Source organism: Fukomys damarensis, unplaced genomic scaffold (assembly GCF_012274545.1).
Source record: "Fukomys damarensis isolate Sample0158 unplaced genomic scaffold, DMR_v1.0_HiC HiC_scaffold_11, whole genome shotgun sequence".
Classification (NCBI taxonomy): domain Eukaryota; kingdom Metazoa; phylum Chordata; class Mammalia; order Rodentia; family Bathyergidae; genus Fukomys; species Fukomys damarensis.
The window spans coordinates 41,444,263-41,463,816 of NW_022900923.1; the positions used below are offsets into that span (position 1 = coordinate 41,444,263).

Below are 19,554 nucleotides of genomic sequence, written 5' to 3' on the forward strand. Positions count from 1 at the left end.
GCTGCAGCACTGAGCTAAATCCCCAGCCCTACAGTTACTTTTTTTTTTTTGGTACCGGGGATTGAACTCGGGTCCTTGTACTTGCAAGGCAGGCCACCGAACCACTGAGCTAAATCCCCGGCCCAGTTTTTTTTTAATGAGACAAACTTATTTTTCCTTAGATGGTAAGATGTGCGTAATCATAGTGGTAAGTATAGGGAGGAAAAAGAGTGGGACGTGTTATCTGATTTTATGTTACAGAAACGTATTTTAACATTTTTCTGTTTTATACCCTGCAAGGATATGATCTAAACTGTTGTTATTATTTATTTCTTGGGCAGGATTATGGAGTAGACACTTGGGTATCGCTTAGTGTATTACCTTTCAAACCAGAGAAGTCAATACAAAGATTCCTATCAATCAAAAAGAAAATGTGTTAGGAAAAATATGGGACTCAGCATCTCTATAAGAGAAAAGTAGCCATTGGTGTCCTTAGGAGCTCATTTCCTCTCCTCTCCTCTCCTCCCTCACCCCTTGTTGCTGTCCTGCTTCTTCTAATACTTATTTCAGCTCCCACCCACCCTGGCTTTGGCAGCAGCTACCACAGAAAATAGCAGCTGTGAGCTCCGGCTGCACACCATCCGGTTTGGTTGGTTTGTACACATCACTTTCTCATGGGCCTTGTTCTAGTTTCTGAAGAGCAACGTCCAGGAAAATATAAACCAGGGTTAAGGATTGGGGTGATGGTTGTACACTTTAAACAGTCAGCCAAGAGATTGAGTGGTTCCCAAATGAACTTAGCAGTACTAGAAATGAAATTACCACCAACTCCGAGCCCATTTCTAGATGTAGACGTCCAGTCACAGGCACAAGGTTAATATGGAACTCAGAGAAGAGGGAGAAAATCAGCTGCTGAGGCACTGCGGGGTGAGGCGCTGGAGTGTTGGGATTCCAGCACACCACTAGTGCACTGGCCAAGCACAGGTACCGTGCCCCGTTGCCTTTCCTCCCCCATCAGTCTCCAGTTCAGTTTCCGAGCCCATCTGTTTCTGATTCATTGACAGCTCATCGTAATCATTTTTCAAGAGTCACTGAGATCCAGGGTTTTGCTTTTAAAAGCACACTCTTTAGGGTAGCTGTTCAATTCCTACACTAATTTGAAAAGCTCTAAGATTTAAATCAGCATGTGAATCTAAACCACCCATTTTTCAAATAAGTTCCATTCTTGGCAAATGACGGCCTCCCTCCCCAAGCTCCAGGCATGTGCAAGGCAGCCATGAACTCTGGGAGTGCTGGCCGAGAGTCAGAGAAGGAATGTTGTGTTTGTTTCTGGCCAGGGCTGTCGAGTGCTTCTTAGAAAAGCACATACTACCCTTAAGTTTTATTTCTCCCCACTAATTTGTTCTCAAAACCAACTTTACTGTTGACATTCTGTCTCACAGGTTGGAATCAGGAGGTAGTATCCCTGCAACCAGCGATTCTTACAGTGACCGGCCCTCAGCAAGGGCCCGGCGGGAGGCCCGGGAGGCTCGTCTAGCCAGCCTGACCAGCCGTGTGGAAGAAGACAGCAACAAGGATTATAAAAAAGTAGGATGTTTTTTCAGTTTTCCTGTCCTTGGGTTACGATAAGTAAACCTCTCAGCCTTCTCCCCAGTATGGAAAATGAGCATAGTTCAGAGTAAGCGGGAAAAAGAGGCATTTGAGTAGCATTGAATTCACCATGGACATCTTGGTTTTCTTCACCTTTCCACCAGCTGAGTAGACCCCTTTGCATGGTGCTTTTATTAGAATAAGTATATGCCTACAATTCGATATTTAAAGGAATAGGGGAAAGTAAGAAGTTAAGAATTGTAAGGAGCCAGGAATTTAGCTCAGTGGTTCCACTGCCTGCTTTAAGGGCAAGGTCCTGGGTTGGATCCCCAGTACAAAAAACAAAAAGAAAAAAGAATTGTTAAGGACAATAAAATTGATATTGCTGTCTGTCTGAACCCTTGAGAATCATTTGGTACACTGTAATTTGTAATGAGCATGTGATTTAAATAAGAGTATCAACTTAAAACTTTTTTCCATCATTATCATCGGGACTTAGAGAAATCTAAATCACTTTTCATCCATTTCCTTTGGTTCTTACACTTAAATCCTTGAAAACATTCCCTTTTAGGTGCTTGGGATGTGGTGGTGGAGGGCATCTTTGGTAAAGGAAATGTTTTTCTTTGTTGATGTTTTGGTTAAGCAGAACTTGATGAAAAACAATATGCACACTCTAGGCTGGTTCCCCCCGCCAAAAAAAAACTCTGTTTTGTGTGAGGGGCAAATGTTCCATAGAAGAAAATGGGTGACTTTTTTTCCTCCCAGAGATTAATGTTTTAGAAGTTGGAAGAGCAGCACCTGGGATCATCACCTTCGAGAAGCCAGAGAGCAAAGGTTGAATGTGCCCTGTTCCAGACTTGTCTTCTCCACCTAGCATACAATTGCGGCTTGAGGCAGAGAGGCCCAGGCCTCTTCATGTAGTGAAATTGTGTGGGTGCTAATTCAGGGAGCCCTGCTCGTGACCTGACTCTGCTTTCCCCTTCTCAGCTGTATGAAAGTGCCCTGACTGAAAACCAAAAGTTGAAATCAAAGCTTCAGGAGGCCCAGCTAGAGCTAGCAGATGTAAAATCCAAGCTTGAAAAGATGGCCCAGGTAAGAAGGAGGAAAAACAATGCAGCTGGGGGTGAGGTTGTGGAAGGAGGCAAATTGGACAGGGGTCTCAGGGATAGGATTCGAGATAAGAGTCAAAATCAGACTTCCTCAGAGGCAGAAAGAGGGAAGCTTCTCAGATTCTAATTTGATTTTCACATTAGTCAGTGTTAAAGTTGAGGACTGGTAGTTCAAAAAACACTTCCCGATGGTCTGAATGCTAATATGGTCTGCGTGTTTGTCAGTATTCAGTATAAACAGCGTGACAGAGGCAGTCCTCATTTGTCCTAGTTCTTCTCACTTCACTTCCAGTCACCTGCACATCACCTCTCCAAGGGATAAGCAGAACACTATAGCCAGGTACAGAGAGATAGCAAATTAGGCCCATAACACACTGGGACAGAGGTGGTGCTGGAACCCAGAATCAGGTTCTGAAGCAAAGATTCTACCCTGGAGCAAATGTCGTCTTCCCAGGCCATCAACTCCTTCAGCCTGGGCAAGGAGTTAGTGGCAGAAAGACAAGACAAAGTGTTCTCTCGCTGCCAGGCCTCATTTAATTAGGTGATTCTTTAGAGGGTGCTGGAGGTAGTGACCTCATCACCAGAGAAACATACCCTGCAGCTGAAAGCTAAAGCAGCTGCTGTCTTAGGTTATTACAGTGTTAACGGGAAACCTATTGAGTTATTGCCTTGCTGGAATGCCTGGGGACTAAGAGTTTCAAAAGTTGAACAAGTTGAACTAAGGTAAAAAAGATTCTATGAGGAAGACAGAAATGAAAAGCAGAGGTAGCTGGTTAATCTGATAATATGATATCCAAAAGCAAAGACTAAAATGTTGGCTTACGTAGTCTTAGTACAATGGGATTTGGTGGGGACACAGGATGTTGAATTCTCTCTAGACGTCTTGGTGCAGCCGCTATGGCACGGGATGAACAAAGTGCCAAGGCGGGGAAGCTGGTGCCACAGAACTGTATGGGAGCCCAGCAAGATAGCCAGGACACCCACACTTTCCAGAGGAGGATCCAGCTCTACTCAGATTGGATGGCCTGTCCTGAGAGCTCTCTCTGCTGCCTGGAGAGGCCTCATAGCCAAGCATGGCTCTTACTGGCCATGCAACAGAGAGATAATATCTGGGCTTACAGTGATTAGAAGAAAAGTAGGTCTCTAAATGTGAAAGAAAAAAATACAGACATACACAGTTAATAACCTTGCCATAAGGCAGGGAAAGGACTAAATAGATAAGCCTTAGTGCACTGAGCCAGCAGTATGGCTTATTTACTACAGCAGATCCTCAGAAGGTATCTGGGGCTGATTTTCATTTTTAGTAGTGCCACGTATTGGCAAAGTCAATGAATACTGATATTATACTGAGTCTCATCTGTTAATTTGGGGCTCTTTTACAGAATTTAAGGAGCAGAAGAACCCAGTTTCGCCTGCTCCCTACCCTCCTCACCAGAAGCTCTGACAGTTTATTTCTTGACCTTCCAGGGTTCTTGGTCTTTCTGGCAGCCTGTGCTTCACAGCATCAAGCAGCCTAACAGAGGGCATTAATAACAAAATCTGCTTTTCCCGGATGCTGGAGGGGAGCAGCATTTACCCTCCAGCCAAGTGCTTTGCTGGGTGTGTCAGAATGGAATTAGAATTTGCCAAATGTGAGTTATTGAAATTCAGAAAAAACTGGCTCTACAAACCAAGTCTCTTGTTTTCCAAAAATGGAATTGTTTGGTAGGGCAGTGGGGAGGGCCTATCAGCTTCACACATTTGAATTGAGACAGTCACCACATGGCCACTAACAGTGTTTTTACATTACAAACTGTACAGGGGTTAAAACTTAAAACAAAATGGGCTCGGGATGTTGCACAGTGGTGCTGTACCTGCCTGACAAGCTCAAGGTCCTAAGTTTGATCCCCGGTTCTGGAAGAAAAAAAAAATTAAAAGACAAATACTAAAACTAGTTGTTTGTATACATGAACTTTGAAGGTAGTGAAATTATCACAGTTTCTATCGTTTCTCAGGCTTAGGAAAGAGAGACAACAATATAAACCAACTACAGGATATACTGATGTATTTTTCTTTTAATTCTGCTTCAACCTGGTTGCAGTGTAAAGGCAGACAGCCATAACCTTCAAAACAGGAGGTGAAAGCCCAGGACAGGAAGTTTTATTGTTAGTTTGGGCTATTCCTTAATTTTTTGAAAAACAAACTCTGCAAGAAGACCAGCATGATTTTTGTATTTATCAAATGTTTTTTGGGGTAATACTAGGCAGAATTAAAATCCTTTATTAAATGTCTCTCAAATCGCCCAGTTCTATAATGCCAAGAGCACAAATTACTTAGGGTTCCTTTCTATTCCCCTATTTAAAGCAGGATTGATACCTGAAGTTGGCCTGCTTTTTAGATACAGTGGTCACATTTCTTTTAGCTCTTCTGAAAAGTCAGAAGTGAGCCAGATGATACTTGCCTGTAATCCCAGCCAATGGGGTAAGCAAGTTCAAGTTCAAGACCAACAAGTTCAAGACCAGCCTGGCAGCTTAGCATGACCCCATCTCCAAAAATAAAAAGGGCTAGAGATACACCCCTGAGTTCAATTTTTTTTAAGTCAAAAGTGACGTAAAGTATACATTCCAAATCTCATATTCAAATAAAATCTTTCCTTAACTGAAAGCCTAGTGTATAAAGCAGGTAAAAACAAAACCGTTCATTCAAAGCAGGGCAGTGCCATGATGGGGCTCACAAGAAGCCTTCCCACATGTGAAGACCACTGCTGTGAAAGGAAATGGTTTTAATACCCAGCAGGTAAGGAATAGGGGAGAAAGGATTGTTTAGAAGACTGCTTAGGCCTTCAGATTCAGGAATCTCACTCTATTTCTTGTCTTCTCTGATTTTTACTCTCTGATATCACTTATAGAGAAAAAGAGGGGAGAGGATGTTGTAGTGTGAGGTATTGGCATTGAAGACCAAGAGAGACAGAGACAGAGATGGTATGTGTCAGGTGTGTGTGTGCTGTGAGTAGTGTCTTTGTATTCGTGCGTATTTCAGATTGCAGTGAATACTACTGCTGCCTTGCCCTCCCCCATGGGAATCACGCAAGCTTGAGAGAGAGAATAATTTCAGGCTTAATGACCTATCAGAATCTTTTTGCTGGGATCCCTGCTAAAGTAAACACTCAAAGCCCTGCTCTCTATTTCCGGATGCCCAGTGGTGAAAGTGAACAGGACTGAACTTTCTCTTAGACCTGAAATAGCTCAAGTAACAAGTGTTTTCCTTCCATTTGCACAGCAAAAACAGGAGAAGACCTCTGATCGCTCATCAGTGCTGGAGATAGAGAAACGGGTGCGTGCATGTTTTTCTCCTGTTTGATCCCTTATTTCAGACGTTCTCTAACTTTGTTTTTCATGCCAATGGAAAAACTTTATCTTAAGAAGGCAGCAGTTCTGCCACATTCCATTCCCAGCTTGATGATAAATTCTTTTTGTCTGACTCTTGACAGTAATTTGACTGCTTGTCTTTCGGCTTTCTCAGATAGTCAGTACTTTGTACATAGTCCAGTCAGGGTGGGAAGGGTCCTTGGGAGGTCATCTCATACATGGCTCTGCCTCTGGGCAGAACTGCTTATGTGCGCATGGCCATGATGCATTTTGGTTTACTATAAATCATGTCTCTGTCACACACACACACACACACACACACACACGGCACATGTGTGTCCAAGGGCTCTTGGCCTTTCCTATCTCCTGGAACAGAAGGGAAGCTTTCACCAGGACTTTCTGCCATTGATTTAGGTCTTGTGACTTGAGACATGAGTCATAAGGGTCTTTTGCCCACTCTCTCCCTGAGGGGAGGATTTTGGGTTCGATTGCTGACCTCCTCCCAACCACACTTAGCATATTTTTCTGAGATTTAACATTCTTGGATTGGGAAAACTTAATTAGATTTATTGATGAACCCTAGCTTTGATTTGACCCTAGGGGTGTAGTATATTCCCATCTCTCCTGTTATTGTCTGTTTAATTTGGAAAGCAGCTGGGTTTTATATTTCATTCCCTTGGCCTGTAACCAAACCTCCTTGATAGCTCTTCTGGTCCAAGACTCTCACTGGGTTCAGGCTAAATTCAGAGTTAGTTGCTCAGAGAGAGAAATGGATGGGAAATGGAGATACCCAGAGAGGGGTGCTGTTTGTAGACAATGATGTCTACATCCCTACTCACCATCTGCTCCCCATCATGAGAGAATCAGTTCCCTAGGAATTTTGGGAGAGTACTACTAAAGGTAATAATGGGTTTTTGTTAATAAAGAACAAAGGTCCTGGTCACTTGGAGTCATTTGAAATTCCATGAAATCTTTAACTTACAAAGAGTAACCCAGAGTGCCTGGTCTGTTTGCCTGTTAGCAAGTTGCCTCCCTTGGTATGTCTCCTCATTTCTCTCTCATATCTCTCTCAGCATGGGAGACTCGGGCCCTGTGATTTTCATCGGGGAAGTAGCTCCACTCCACAGGGTTAGGGTTGGAGACTGCCCACATCTGAGGGAGGTTTGCTGGAGTCAGTAGAGAGAGCCTTTGACCATGAAGCTGCCGATCATTGGCGGCTAGGAGGCAGCATTGTGACTGCATTAAATCTATTACATGTTCAATAGGCTCATTGTTTCTAAACAGGAGAGGCGAGCCTTGGAACGGAAAATGTCGGAAATGGAGGAAGAGATGAAGGTATGAAGAGATTTTTTCTCTCTTTGTATGCCTGCTCTCTGAATGCCTGCCAAGACTGGATCCTTGAGTATAGGATGTCCCCTCTGAATTGCACTACAAACTCAACAAGCTCAAGAAGAGGTGCCTGTGAAGAGATGAGCATCTTTCCTCAGCCACTTTCTGGGGGTCTGTTAGCCCACACATCCACTGTGGCCACCTCGCAGGCCTCCTGCGAGCAAATGCCGCCTTTGGTTCAAGGGGGAACTGGGCACACTGCAGACAAACCCATGTTGAACTTTTAAGGGTTTCTAGGTAAGAACTGCACCCTTCAGAGGCTTGATGAAAAGGCTAGGACATGTTTTCCAGCTCTGCAGAGCCGCTGTTAGGTGCTTGCTCTGTGAAGCCTAAGCGTGGCAAAGGCTTTCTTCCCATTTCCCCTCCCTAACCCAGCCCTTTGCAAGAAGGAGCAGAGATTGAGTCATTCTGCAACAGAATGAAAATTTATTCACATATTGATTTCCTGCCCCAGTCCATTTCTCCAGCAGGTTTCCAGTGTGCATGGCAGTCCCACTAGAACAAGCTCATGCTCCCAGATTCGCTTACAGACTTACTGCTTTCCTCTCCCCACTCATCATGACCTACACCGACGTCACCTTCTTTAGCCACTTTAACAGACAACTGCCACTTGCCATTCTTCGCAGTTTTGAATGCTAAGACCTGGCAGTCTTCCCAAGGAAGGGCTACATAGAGAGCATCAGGGAGTGCAGAGCCACCCGCGTATGATTTAGGAGCATCTGATCTCTGCAGTGGCTGGTGCCACATGGCCACAGTCATTTAGCACTTGCTGAGCTTTTTTTCAGGATTGTAATTTATTGGATATATGATGGGAAGCATTTACCTGGTGAGATACAAATTCTTCAGCTAGAAAGCAGAAGCTCTCAGGCAGTATCAGGCTAATCCCAAGTCTCCTTTTGGGAGCAAACCTTCCTAATGTGTAATTGGGACACTTTTTAGGAGATATATTTATTGTAATAGTGGCCTAAGAAGTTTGGTTATTTACTGAAAAAAATATTTTTACGGGCTGGGGTTTTAGCTTAGTAGTTCTGCCATCTGCCTTGCAAGCACAAGATCTGAAGTTTGATCCCTGGGTACCCACCCACCCCCCAAAAAAGCTTTTTAGGACCCGACAAGGCCAGAGTTTTCACAAGACCCTGTGCTCATAATCCTGTTACTCTTTATAATTCCAAAGTGAAGGAGAAATCCCAAGCCCTAATCCTGCATTTCCTACTCACCACCCCAAGGTTATAACTGATAATATTCATTAGAATTCCCAGCAAATCTGCTTTTGTCTGAAACACTTTAAATCTTCTGTGTTGATTCAGGGCAGTACCCTAGTGCCATTAAACTTCTCCATCTTCTGATTCTTCCAAATCCACCTCACCATCCAGAAGCTTTCTCTTCTCTTAAGGCAGCATGTTAGTATTTCCAAGCAGTTCTCAGTGACGCACATCCACAGCTCCCAGTTGCGTGGGGTCTCTTCCATCTTTGGTATCCCCTGAGTTATACCATCTGTTCTCTGCTGTTAGGCAGCTGTCAGTAATGCTCATTAGAAACGACCTGAATGCTGATCTACAGCACATGAATGAGGCTACAGCTGGTGCTCCAGTGAGTACCCAAGAGCCCAAAGCCAGCCTGTGCCCACCAGTCATGGAACTCTGTGCACACCCTACAGACCACCTGCAACACACACACACACACACACACACACACACACACACCCCTAGAAAGTGACAGAGCTTGAATAAAGAGCTTAAAGTCTTTTATTTCTGTTCTCATTCCAAATGGCAAGTATGGAAGCCCTTCCCTGTTCTAGTCACCATCAACTTTGGATTGAGACAGGCTTACCTGTTTCTCTTCGTAACCTGTCGGATATGATTTCTTAAACTAGGCCATAAGTTCTTTTCTGTTCTCAATAAGGATTATAATATAGGGAAGTGTTTGCTCTCTGCAGTGAGAAGCCATTTACAAGCAATTTTAAAATCAATTGGTGAAATTATGAATTAGAGCCAGATTATGACTGTTTCTCCCTAAACCAGTAGATAAGCTGTTTTGCACTTTTTTAAAAGGTAAAATTTCCACCCATTCAGTCAGTTGCTGTTTTTCTCCATTACTAAACAGAGAAGAAATGCCTGCAGGCTGGAAAGCCTTTAAACACGGTTTGCTCAAATTGGAGCCAAATGGCTGGTTTGCAGACCATCCAGCTCCTCCTACAGGACTGAGGGAGGAGCACCAGAGCCTCTGGGTCACTCTGTGTTATGTTTGTTTGTGCCCAACACAAACTTCAGATTTAGATAAAATACTCTCAAATTGGTATAACTGGCCCTAAAAGAGTAAGGAAATGTTTGTTTAGGTCTCAAGCTCTTCATCTGGATTATCGTTTATGGTGAGCACCCTTACTAGAGGGTTAGTGACCAGAATCTCGGCCAGCAATGCAGGTAATGCCCTCCTGAGTCTCACCCAGCACAGCCTGGGACTGCTGGTCTCTGTGCTTTGCATCTTCGGATATACAGGTGCACACATCTCCCTGGAGCAATCAACAGGGACTCCACAGTTTGGGTGTTTGATTTCCTGTGAACCATTAAAGATCCTCTAGGTGTTCAAGGACAAAAATAATGCAGAGTCTGTTTTTTTGACTCTGGCAAATAAAATACAAAGGTGGGGTGAAATAGGGAACCATGAGATAGGCTCCCTGGATGTATGTGGGCCTCTGTGGATGTGAGATGGGTTGTGCCTTTCTGGCCTTTACTTGAAAAGGTGAGTATTTCTAAGTTTCCTGCCCCACAGAAATTCCACCCAGGCCTGGGTTGGAATGGGGGTACATACCAGCTTCTGACAGGCGTGCATGTCGGTGTGAGCTGTGCTCAGCCTGCACTTGGCCTTGGGATGTACTGTCATCTGACCTGATTATTTTTCTGCTGTGTCCTCCATTCAGCACCAGCCTCCTTACCAGACCTTCTCTCCTTCCTTTCCAAGGGCCTTGCATGAGAGAGGCCCAGCAGCCAACTCCCTTTTAAATTGTTCCTGGGAGTTTTACTTTGCTTACTCTGGAAATATCACTCCATTCTTGCCCCTAAGCTCTGCCCTCCCAACCCTACTGTGTGCCCTGCTGTCCTCCCCATCTTCTTGCCCTGCCTTGTTTTCAAACTGCTTCCTAGAGAATAGTCCACCAAATTGTTTCCTGACTCTCTCCTTCATGCTGATAATTTCCAAATTCTTCCACCTCAGTCTACTTGGACTCACATGTTAGAGTGAGTCACTTTCATAGTTCATGTCTTTAGTATTCCCTGGGGGGCAAAGACCGCACTGTATGACAACAGTGATTGTGTTGAAAGCTTTGGTTAAAGTGTCAGCACCAATGAAGGTGAAAGCCAGGGCCTTTCAGTTGGCTCTTAAATTTGGTACCTGCCCCTCTTTAAACTTTTCCATGTGCTGCACCATGATCTTCTCCCACTCCATTCATGGCCACAATGCTTACAGTAGGCATAGAGGATTGCCCAGTCCCTACCTTCCAATGGCTACATGGAAGTGTTTGGCTGCCCTACCTTTTTTCCAGGGTGGTCATTCCACCCCTTTGGGGAAAAAGCTATTCACTTTGTCTCTGCTTGTTTTTCCATTTCACTCATTTTCCTCTTATGCTGCCATTCATTTTCCCGCTGCTCCATTCCGAAACTGTTACTCCACTAATCTTTCATTTCCACCCTGCTTACTGTATAAGAGACTTTTCTCTGATGATTGGTGACCTTTTCATCACCATTCTAACCCACAGGATGGTCCATCCTCATTGACAAAATCCCATCTGTATAACCTTCTTCCAAAGAGCATTTCCCTTCTCCCAAGGAGCTGATGGTCTCAGTGTCAGGGTCAGTGTAGATGATCACTTAGGAAAGACATTAGCAGAGTAGGCAGACTGTGATAGAATCTCATTTATTAAAGATTTGAAGTCCCTTATGGAATATATAGTATTAGGAAAACTACCTGTGGGGTGGATTGGCATATTAGCTCATGGTCCTACCAGCTGCATTATTGCTAAGACATTCATGAGTCCCTTGTAAATACCACAACATGAACAAGGACATAGCACGGTTAACTTTGAACCTAGTAGTGCATATAATCATATATAGCAGATCAGAAGAGGGCTAGCAGTTTCAGAATCCTGGACTAGCCTTCTCGATTGCAGAGGAGAACTGGCAGGGTTAATGAAGCTTCCTAAGAAAGCAGCTTAGAAAACTGTCCAGTCTCTGTGCAGTTACTATTTTGGTATGTGTCATTTCACTCTTTTAAAGAATACATACCGTATACCAGAAGTACTTAAATAACAAGCCTGTCTCTTTTGTTTTATTTTTTTAAATAAACAAGAATCCAGAAATAAAACAAATGGGAGTAGGGGAGTGAGTAGGGATGGGGTGGAGTAATGGGGCAGCATCTGGCCTTAGGAACCCTGAATCCTCAGCTCCAGTCCAGATGACAGTGAAGGAGGGTCCCTGGGGCTATGGCTCAACCATGTGAACTTAGTGGAGAAGGACCTGAACCACATGGTGGGCTGCCATCCTCAGAGATGATCCAGATGTGCTTTTGAGAGCCTTGTGGCTGTGTTCATATGGCCGACCTTCAGCATACTTAGACCTCAGCCAAGAATCACAGACACCGCTGCCCGTCTCCTGGTGCTTTTCTCCATTGCATGCCCTCTCCGTGCATCATTTCTCATTAGTCCTGCCTTTCTCATTTCCTTTCTTGCATGGGAACTAAAAACAAGAACAGAAAGTCACGTGGTTTCTTTGTCCTACTTTTTTCTCCTCTGGTCTGTCTTGTCTGTCTGTCTGTCTGTCCCCTCCATGTCTCACTCTCTGCAGAACCTCCACCAGCTAAAACAGATTCAAACCTTGAAGCAGATGAACGAGCAACTGCAGGCTGAGAACAGAGCCCTGACCCGAGTGGTGGCCAGACTCTCGCAGTCCATCGAGTCCTCGGACACCCAGGAGCTCTAGTTCTTGCCTTTCCTCTTCACCTCACTTTCCTCCTCCACTGCTCCAGGCAGGTTTACTCTTCTTGTTGGTTCCAGAAACCCTGTGCTCATTCCCTCCACCAAGCCTCCATGTGTAGATTCCTCTAAAACTTGGTCAGCTGGAAATGGAGCCAGGACTGAGACTATAGAATGGGACATAACCGCCTAGGTCAAGGGAGGCAGTGGGGGGACTTGCGTGGGCCAGCCGTGTATTTGGTAAGAGCACCACATTACCTTCCCTTTGCTAGAGACTGAATGTGGATATCATACTACACGTAGATACACATGTGTGCATAGCTGTGTACACACCTGCACACATATTTCTTCAATGAGGCCTTTGCCAAACTGAGGGCTTTCTCAGTCAACAGTAGCCAAGTGCAACCCCTGCAGCAATTGGGGTGGTTATGGATTCCAAACTATGGCTTAGGATGACCAGAAGCAGAGGCTCTCAACCCTGGCTGCATCTCAGAACCACCTGGGAGCTGTTAATATATCTGAGCAACTGGGCCTACCCCAGGAATTGGTGATTTGGGTTAAGGCCCAGCCATCAGTATTATTTTAAAGCTCTCCTGTTGATTCTTTTGTGTAACCAAGATTGAGAACCACAGCCATTTGGATGCCAGACAGAACTAAATTCCTACATGTGACAGCATTGCTGGGTGAAGAGGACTAGAACTGAAGGCAAGAGCTGCTCTGACCTCGCTCTGCTACCAGCAGAGACATCCTCTGCCCCACTGTTGCAGCAGAACTGGTTGATATTCTTTGCTTCCTTTGTCTGTCTTCTTCCTCCTTGGGAGACATTTCTGTCATCCCTGTCACAAATCTCTGGGCCTAGGGATATTTCCTTTCCCATCCTAAGTATGTGTACTGTGAGGTAGAATATAGACTGCATATAAATGAGCCCCTCAAATAGTGAGGCCTTCCCTAAAGGGCCAGCTTTACAAAGGAGGTGACAGGCACTGACGCAGAGAGCAGAGATTTATTTTCAGCTGAGAACCAAAAAACATGTTTGGCAAACTGTAACCTTCCCCTAGCTGTGGCTCTGAAAGACAAGCTCACAGACAGCTTATTTTCCCATCCCAAGATAGTGTGACAGGGTCACCACTGCCCTGAAATGAGTTTTTAATTTTCAACAACAATCCAATTAGTCTTGACCAGGGCTTGTTCTTTTTCCTGCCTATTTGCTTTTGCCTTCAGGGTCACTAGCTGGCAACTAATATCCACTAGAACTGAAGCACCCAAATTACCACAAGGGCTGAGCTAATATCCTGCTGCAGATGCTATCACAGGCAGGGAGAAAATCAAGAGAGAAGTGCTGCCGTGGCCTGGCAGTGAGCAGCCAGTTACGTCCAAAGTTCCTTCTTTAAAATGAGCCTCAAGATTCCTGAAAAAGGGGCCTGGGAGTGGGAAAGCTCAGGGGTAAAGGGCATGCTTAGCATGCATGAGGCCCTGGGATCCATCCCCAGCACCAAAAAAAGAACTAAATGAAATATGACTTAGGGCAAAGTAGAGATCCCAAAAGTGTCCCTGTTATTTTTAGTCTCCCTCTAGGATATGGGGCACAAACCAGATCTCATCTTCCCAGTGGTAATAACCATGATAATACATAGTTGTCATTTATTAAGGCTTGTGCTGACTGCTTTAGATGTTTTTTCTCATTGATTCCCTAGAACCATTGTACATATGTTAAAAATACAGTCACAAATTGAGTAACTTGCCCTGGGTCACTTGGAGATGAAATGGTAGAGTCAAAATTCTACCAACTGTGTTGGGTTCCAAAGTCCATGTCCTTCCCCAGGTTGATTATAAGCTGCCTGCATATTTGGCACAGAGTTTTAGCTGTTAAGCACATGGCCTAAAACATGCAAGAAGGATCTATTGAGCAACTACCATGTAGCCCAGAATTGCAGCTGAGGGATGGAGGACAGCAGTCTGCCTTCTCAGCACTCTTGACTTCCCTGTGAAAGGTTAACTTCCAAAGAGCATTTTCCTACCGACAGAGTCTGCCGCTGGGAAGAATGCCCTTGCCTGGAACGTGACCTTCTAGGGTAGGGATAGCGGACTTTGTCTCACGTCTGTGGCCCATGAGCCATACTAGTAGTCAAAAAAGGAAATCAGGGCCCAGGATTTAGCTCAAGCGATTCGGTGGTCTGCCTCGCAAGCGCAAGGACCCGAGTTCAATCCCTGGTACCAAAAAAAAAGGAAATCAAAAGGCTATTTTGTGACACCTGAAAATTGTATGGAATTCAAATTCCAATGTCCAAAAATAAAGTTCCTTATGTATTATCGTGTCTGTGGCTGCTTTTTGCTGCAGCAGAAGAGCTGAGCACTTACAACAGAGTCTGGCCTGCAGACCCTGCAGTAGTTACCACCTGCCCCTTTCAGGAAAGCTTGCTGACCCCTGCCCGAACAAAAGCTAACTAAGCCAAACTGGAGAAATCATCTTATCTCAGCATGTAGTTCAAGCCACTTACCAACAAAGAGGATGGGAGGACTCACTTTTCATGGAGTTGGAAGTGAGGCAGCTCAGGCAAGACTCAGGCTGAGACCCTTCACTGGTGGCCAGCCTTGCTCTGGTGCCCTCGGAGGCTTCCTTCCTCTTTAACACATTCCTATCAGAGACTGTAAGAAGTAATATTTAAGAAAAAGTGTACTTAATTGTACTTGCCCAAGTTGTCTTAACACCAAACTGTGGTAAGCTGGAGATTTAGCAATTTAAGGTGAGATTCAGGGAGTTAAATGATAAGGCTTTGTAAAACCTCGTATTTGAACAGTACTTTCATATATGTTCTCAATCATTCTTTAACTTCAAGTGAATATCCAATAACAGTTCGTTTCTCCCTTTCTTTTGAGAATGAAGTTTATGAGGCTTTTTTCTCCTTGATTTCTACAATTCCACTTCTTATACTTTTTGACACTCCCTTAAGATGTCAGTCATAACATGGTGCAGCTGTGAAATTGCCTCGTCCAATTTTTTTTTTCCTAAGGAATAGAGTTCTTAATGTGGAAATCACGAAAGTTGAATGATCTGTTTGTGCAAAATTAAAACCAAAACCGAACAATGCAGCACAGTTCTGATTTGATGAACTGCTAAGCAGTGAAATGGAATCCACTGTCATATGTATAGCTTCTTCCCTCCTATGGAGGCTTATTACAGAATAAGGCTTTCAGAGTCTCACCCAGGCTGCTGGCCCAATACCGGGTATTAGAGAGGAGATGGGAAGGTGAAATACGAGACCACCTGAAGTGACATTTTCTGAAGTCCTCCTGAAATGAGTTTCTGAGCACTTGGTTCCAGTAGGTTGCAGGGGCAGGAGGCCTCGATGGATTTGGAAGAGGCAGGGTCAAAGAACTCCAACTTCACTTTGATATTTTTGGGATTAAAGTCTTCTTGGTAAAGTGTGCAGGTAACTTGCCTGCCCTTCTTTATTCATGGGAAAACTCAGTGGCGGTAGGAATACCCAGTACAGCAAAACACAGCAACAGGCGTCCACACACCTCCACATCTGTGTGCTCCTGTGGTCCCCACAGAGTGCCTACCTTAGGAGGGAGTAGGAAGGAACAAACTTGGAAATGCAGAGTCGAGTGGGTTGCCTAAAGTAATACAAATTATGAATGATGTGACAGTATCGATGCTGGAATTTCAGTTTCTGGGCTGTAAGTTTCAACTCCCACTCCCACCTGCACTGAAAGAATGATCTTTGGAGTTGGGCACACCTGGTTTGATAGCAGCTGTACCACTTAAATGGCTGCCTTGGACTAGTTTCAAAAGTCCTAATTCCTTTCATGTGTAGAAAAAAGGACAGCAACTGAAGACAAAGCTGGGAAGAGCTAGTGAAGCCCTATAGCACAGTTCCAGATGCTCAATGTTTTCCTTTTGTCCCCTTGGCACAGATTCTTTATGTATCCATAGTGTAAGTGTGTTCATACTCACATATACTGTACTTGTATAGTGTAATTTGCATCTTCACTGCCAGATTGAAGAAACAAGGATTATAGTGCTGCAGGTAGTTAGATCCCCAAGTGGTTAACAACAGAGCCAAGAGCTAGAACTAAACAGGCAGGCCTCCCAAGATCTGAGCCCAGGCTACCATTCTCTGTGGCCATTACCTTCCATGGTGGTTCCAAGGTTTAAATGACTGATCAACCAGAGGACATCTGCATTGAGCAGATGAGGATGTAGATCTCTGTAGCCTTAGTGGTGAAGATGTCCTTACCCTGTAATGTAAATCTTGCTACTGGTGAGGCCCACATATAAAAGTACCCTTCTCAGTAGCCCATTAGGATTTTTCAAATGCATAACATAGCCCTGGCTCAGAGTGCTTGATCATGTGACAAAGACTTGGGTATCCAAGCCTGAGCTTACTTTTTCCTTTGTCCCCCAAATTGAACAACGCTATGTGTAATATTCCAAGATGGCAGAACTGAGAGAATTGCCTCTTCACTTCTTCCCTCCCTTTATAAGCATCTGTTTCCTGGAAGTGTAACCACCACCACCACCACCACCCCCCAAAAAAAACTGCTGTAAGGCCTATTGCTGTCTCTTGGTAATTATCAGTGGAGAGGTAAAGGGAAAATTAAATATATGTGTACTGTTCACTGTGTCTGCCCGCTCTGTGACATGTACAGTATGAGCAGTGAGAATCTTCACCGAAGGCACCAGGACAGGGCCCTTAAATCACCCTGTGCACATGGCCGAAGAGCCTAGCTCTGTCTCTCAGCCTGTATTCCTGCTTCTCACAGGGTATGAAGTAGCATCCTCCTTTAACTCTTTTAGGTCACCCCCTTCCCCTGGCTCCTTTCTGAATTCCTTCCCTATGTCCTAACCAACCTACTTTGGCACACTCCCCAGTTTCTCTAGACTAGAGGTAAATTCAAGGGCAAGGACAATTAAAAATAGCTACTGACTCAATAGAATAAAAGGATCTACAATGTTGAAATGTAAAGCCTTCATACAAATAATTATTACTGCTAAATACACTACTCAATAGTTAAGGGGCTATCGTCTTCCTAAACATTAACATTACCAACTCAATAAATAGTTTCGGGGAATTTCATCCCTGGGACAGAGCGGTGACCGCTCATTGTGCACCCTGAAAGGCTCTGCTCACCTGCCAGCCTGGCCTGGTCAGGGAGGGTAGAGGCGGCAGCCATCCGGGCACTGACATCCTCTTCCCTCTGTCACTGCAGGTGTTAACAGAACTGAAATCCGACAACCAGAGGCTGAAAGATGAAAACGGTGCCCTCATCAGAGTCATCAGCAAACTGTCCAAATAGGTTCCACATTAGGAGCGGGGGACAGCATTTGCTGCCCCACTCTTCTAGCCATTGCCTTCCAGCCAAGAGAAGTGAATGTTTTGGCGGAAGGACACTTCCTCCTGACCCTCTTCAGTCACCTCCTCTGCACTGTACATTATCTCTGCGCTCTGAATGCCTGGCTCCTCCCATACCCCGTCCTGAGTTTTATGAGTTTTAATTGAAGTGTGACTGTGATCATGCAGGCCATCTGGAGAAGGCCTTGTGGAGCACCCCGAGCTCAGCCATGGACCCCAGCTTTTCTGCTCTGCTGCTTTGTCCGTATTGGATTCAGTTCAAACCATAAGGCTTCTGCCTTTTCACTGCCCCTGCGTCCTCTGATCCAGGTGAGTCTTGTGCTGGTGACTCCAGGATCCTGTCTGGGATGTGAAGAGAAATGACGGGACAGGGAATTAAGCATCCAACGCTCTGGAGCTGCGTTTCTTTGGAGTCCAAGTGACCGTGACTCTGCTTCACCTCTCAGGAACTGACTCGTTTTTATCTTTGCTTCCTTCATGCCTCACCCTTTCTCTGGGGCTCACGCGGTCCTGGCCTCACTCCTTTCCCTTCCTTTCTGTCCTTCTGTTCTCCCACCCCACCTCCTCACCTGATTGTGTAAGAGCTGGAAGAGAGCACCTGACCTCATCCTCAGCCATCATGGAAAATCTGGGGACTAGAAAAGCATCACTCTGGTGCCGTGGTGGCAGCACCATGAGCCCTGTCCCTGTAAGGTAGCCCATGGCATAAGTGCCAGCCCACCATTGGCATCTTCCACTTGTCTTCTCCCTGCAGTGATTTTCCGTATGAGAAAATCGGGGCTGGGAATACCCCATTCTGCCTTGCTGCCTTGCTTCCTCCCTCTCTCATCTGGTGCCTGCTCCTACTGAGAAGTGAAGTCATTGCAAGGAGGTCTGAGGGGCAGGGAGGGCAGCTTGTTGGGAGCCGGGCTGGAGGGTGGAAGCAGGGGGAGACACAGATGGTGAAAGAGTATTGAGGGTGCTTCCGGGGTTAGGACAAAGAAGACTGTCCGCTCGTTATGCTCCTGAGAATGGTGGTGAGCTCGAGTACCTCTGGGGGGTTAGGTTTAGGGGGGAGACATTTGCTTTCTTAGAAACTAACAGGAAGAAATGACAGCTTGAAAAGGTTTAAAGGGATGAGGTACTTCCAACCCATGATGAGAGTCATGGAATTTTATTTAGAGTGGCAAGGCTCAGCAGTCGCTCGACCCAGTTTTCCAGTTGTGTCGCAGCTTTGACCATTTTCAGGTGGCCTCTGATGGCTGTGCATTGATTACTCAGAGGTGAGGCAGCTTAACGATCAGAGTTTCTCCTGAGGGGAGCTAAACTTGACCGGTGAGTTCTCCACATAGGCCACATCTACCCTTTGTAGCTTTAACGTGACAGCCCTCCCAGTACTTGGGGTTGGTGCTCTCCCTTCATCTCACTTGGAGCTCACGTCTTCTGCAGTTCACACGGTGAGCTTTCCATGGGATCACACAGTCACATACTGGCCGCCCTGCTCTAAACACAAACAGCCTTTAAATACCATGCCTGGCCTTGACAGAGGTCTTCGTGACAGTGCACAATTAAACCACTAGTTTTCGTGATGACCCAATATTAATGTGAAATTTTTTTGGTAGGACTGGTATCCCATGGTTCATTTTGAAGGTGCGGGTCATGTAAAGCCCTGTCATTTTAGGGTAAGTAGTGACAGTGAAGAGAATGGTTCATTCCCATAACGTATCCAACCTCTGTTAGTTTATTTCCTGGAAACAGCAGTGTTGTTCACCATAACTCTCTGAACCATCCAGTGCTTTTTTTTTTTTTTTTTTTTTTTTTGGGGTGGAAGGGGCGTTTTT

The 19,554-nt window shown here is 45.1% G+C and overlaps 1 protein-coding gene across 9 annotated transcripts in view; it reads left to right on the plus strand.

Moving 5' to 3' along the window:
• Ppp1r12b (protein phosphatase 1 regulatory subunit 12B) overlaps positions 1-19,554 on the plus strand; it is a 217,354-nt gene that overhangs the window by 192,343 nt on the left and 5,457 nt on the right. For 4 of the 9 annotated variants that reach the window (XM_010645075.2, XM_010645077.2, XM_010645079.2 and 1 more), the window contains 6 exons: positions 1,422-1,566; positions 2,557-2,661; positions 5,937-5,990; positions 7,310-7,360; positions 12,250-12,430; positions 17,592-17,665. In XM_010645075.2, the coding sequence (XP_010643377.1) occupies positions 1,422-1,566; positions 2,557-2,661; positions 5,937-5,990; positions 7,310-7,360; positions 12,250-12,384 (490 nt within the window). In that variant the 3' untranslated portion in view covers positions 12,385-12,430; positions 17,592-17,665. Of the gene's footprint in view, positions 1-1,421; positions 1,567-2,556; positions 2,662-5,936; positions 5,991-7,309; positions 7,361-12,249; positions 12,431-17,591; positions 19,535-19,554 lie in introns of those variants that run through there. The other 5 variants (XM_033762165.1, XM_033762167.1, XM_033762170.1 and 2 more) reach the window with 3 other exon arrangements.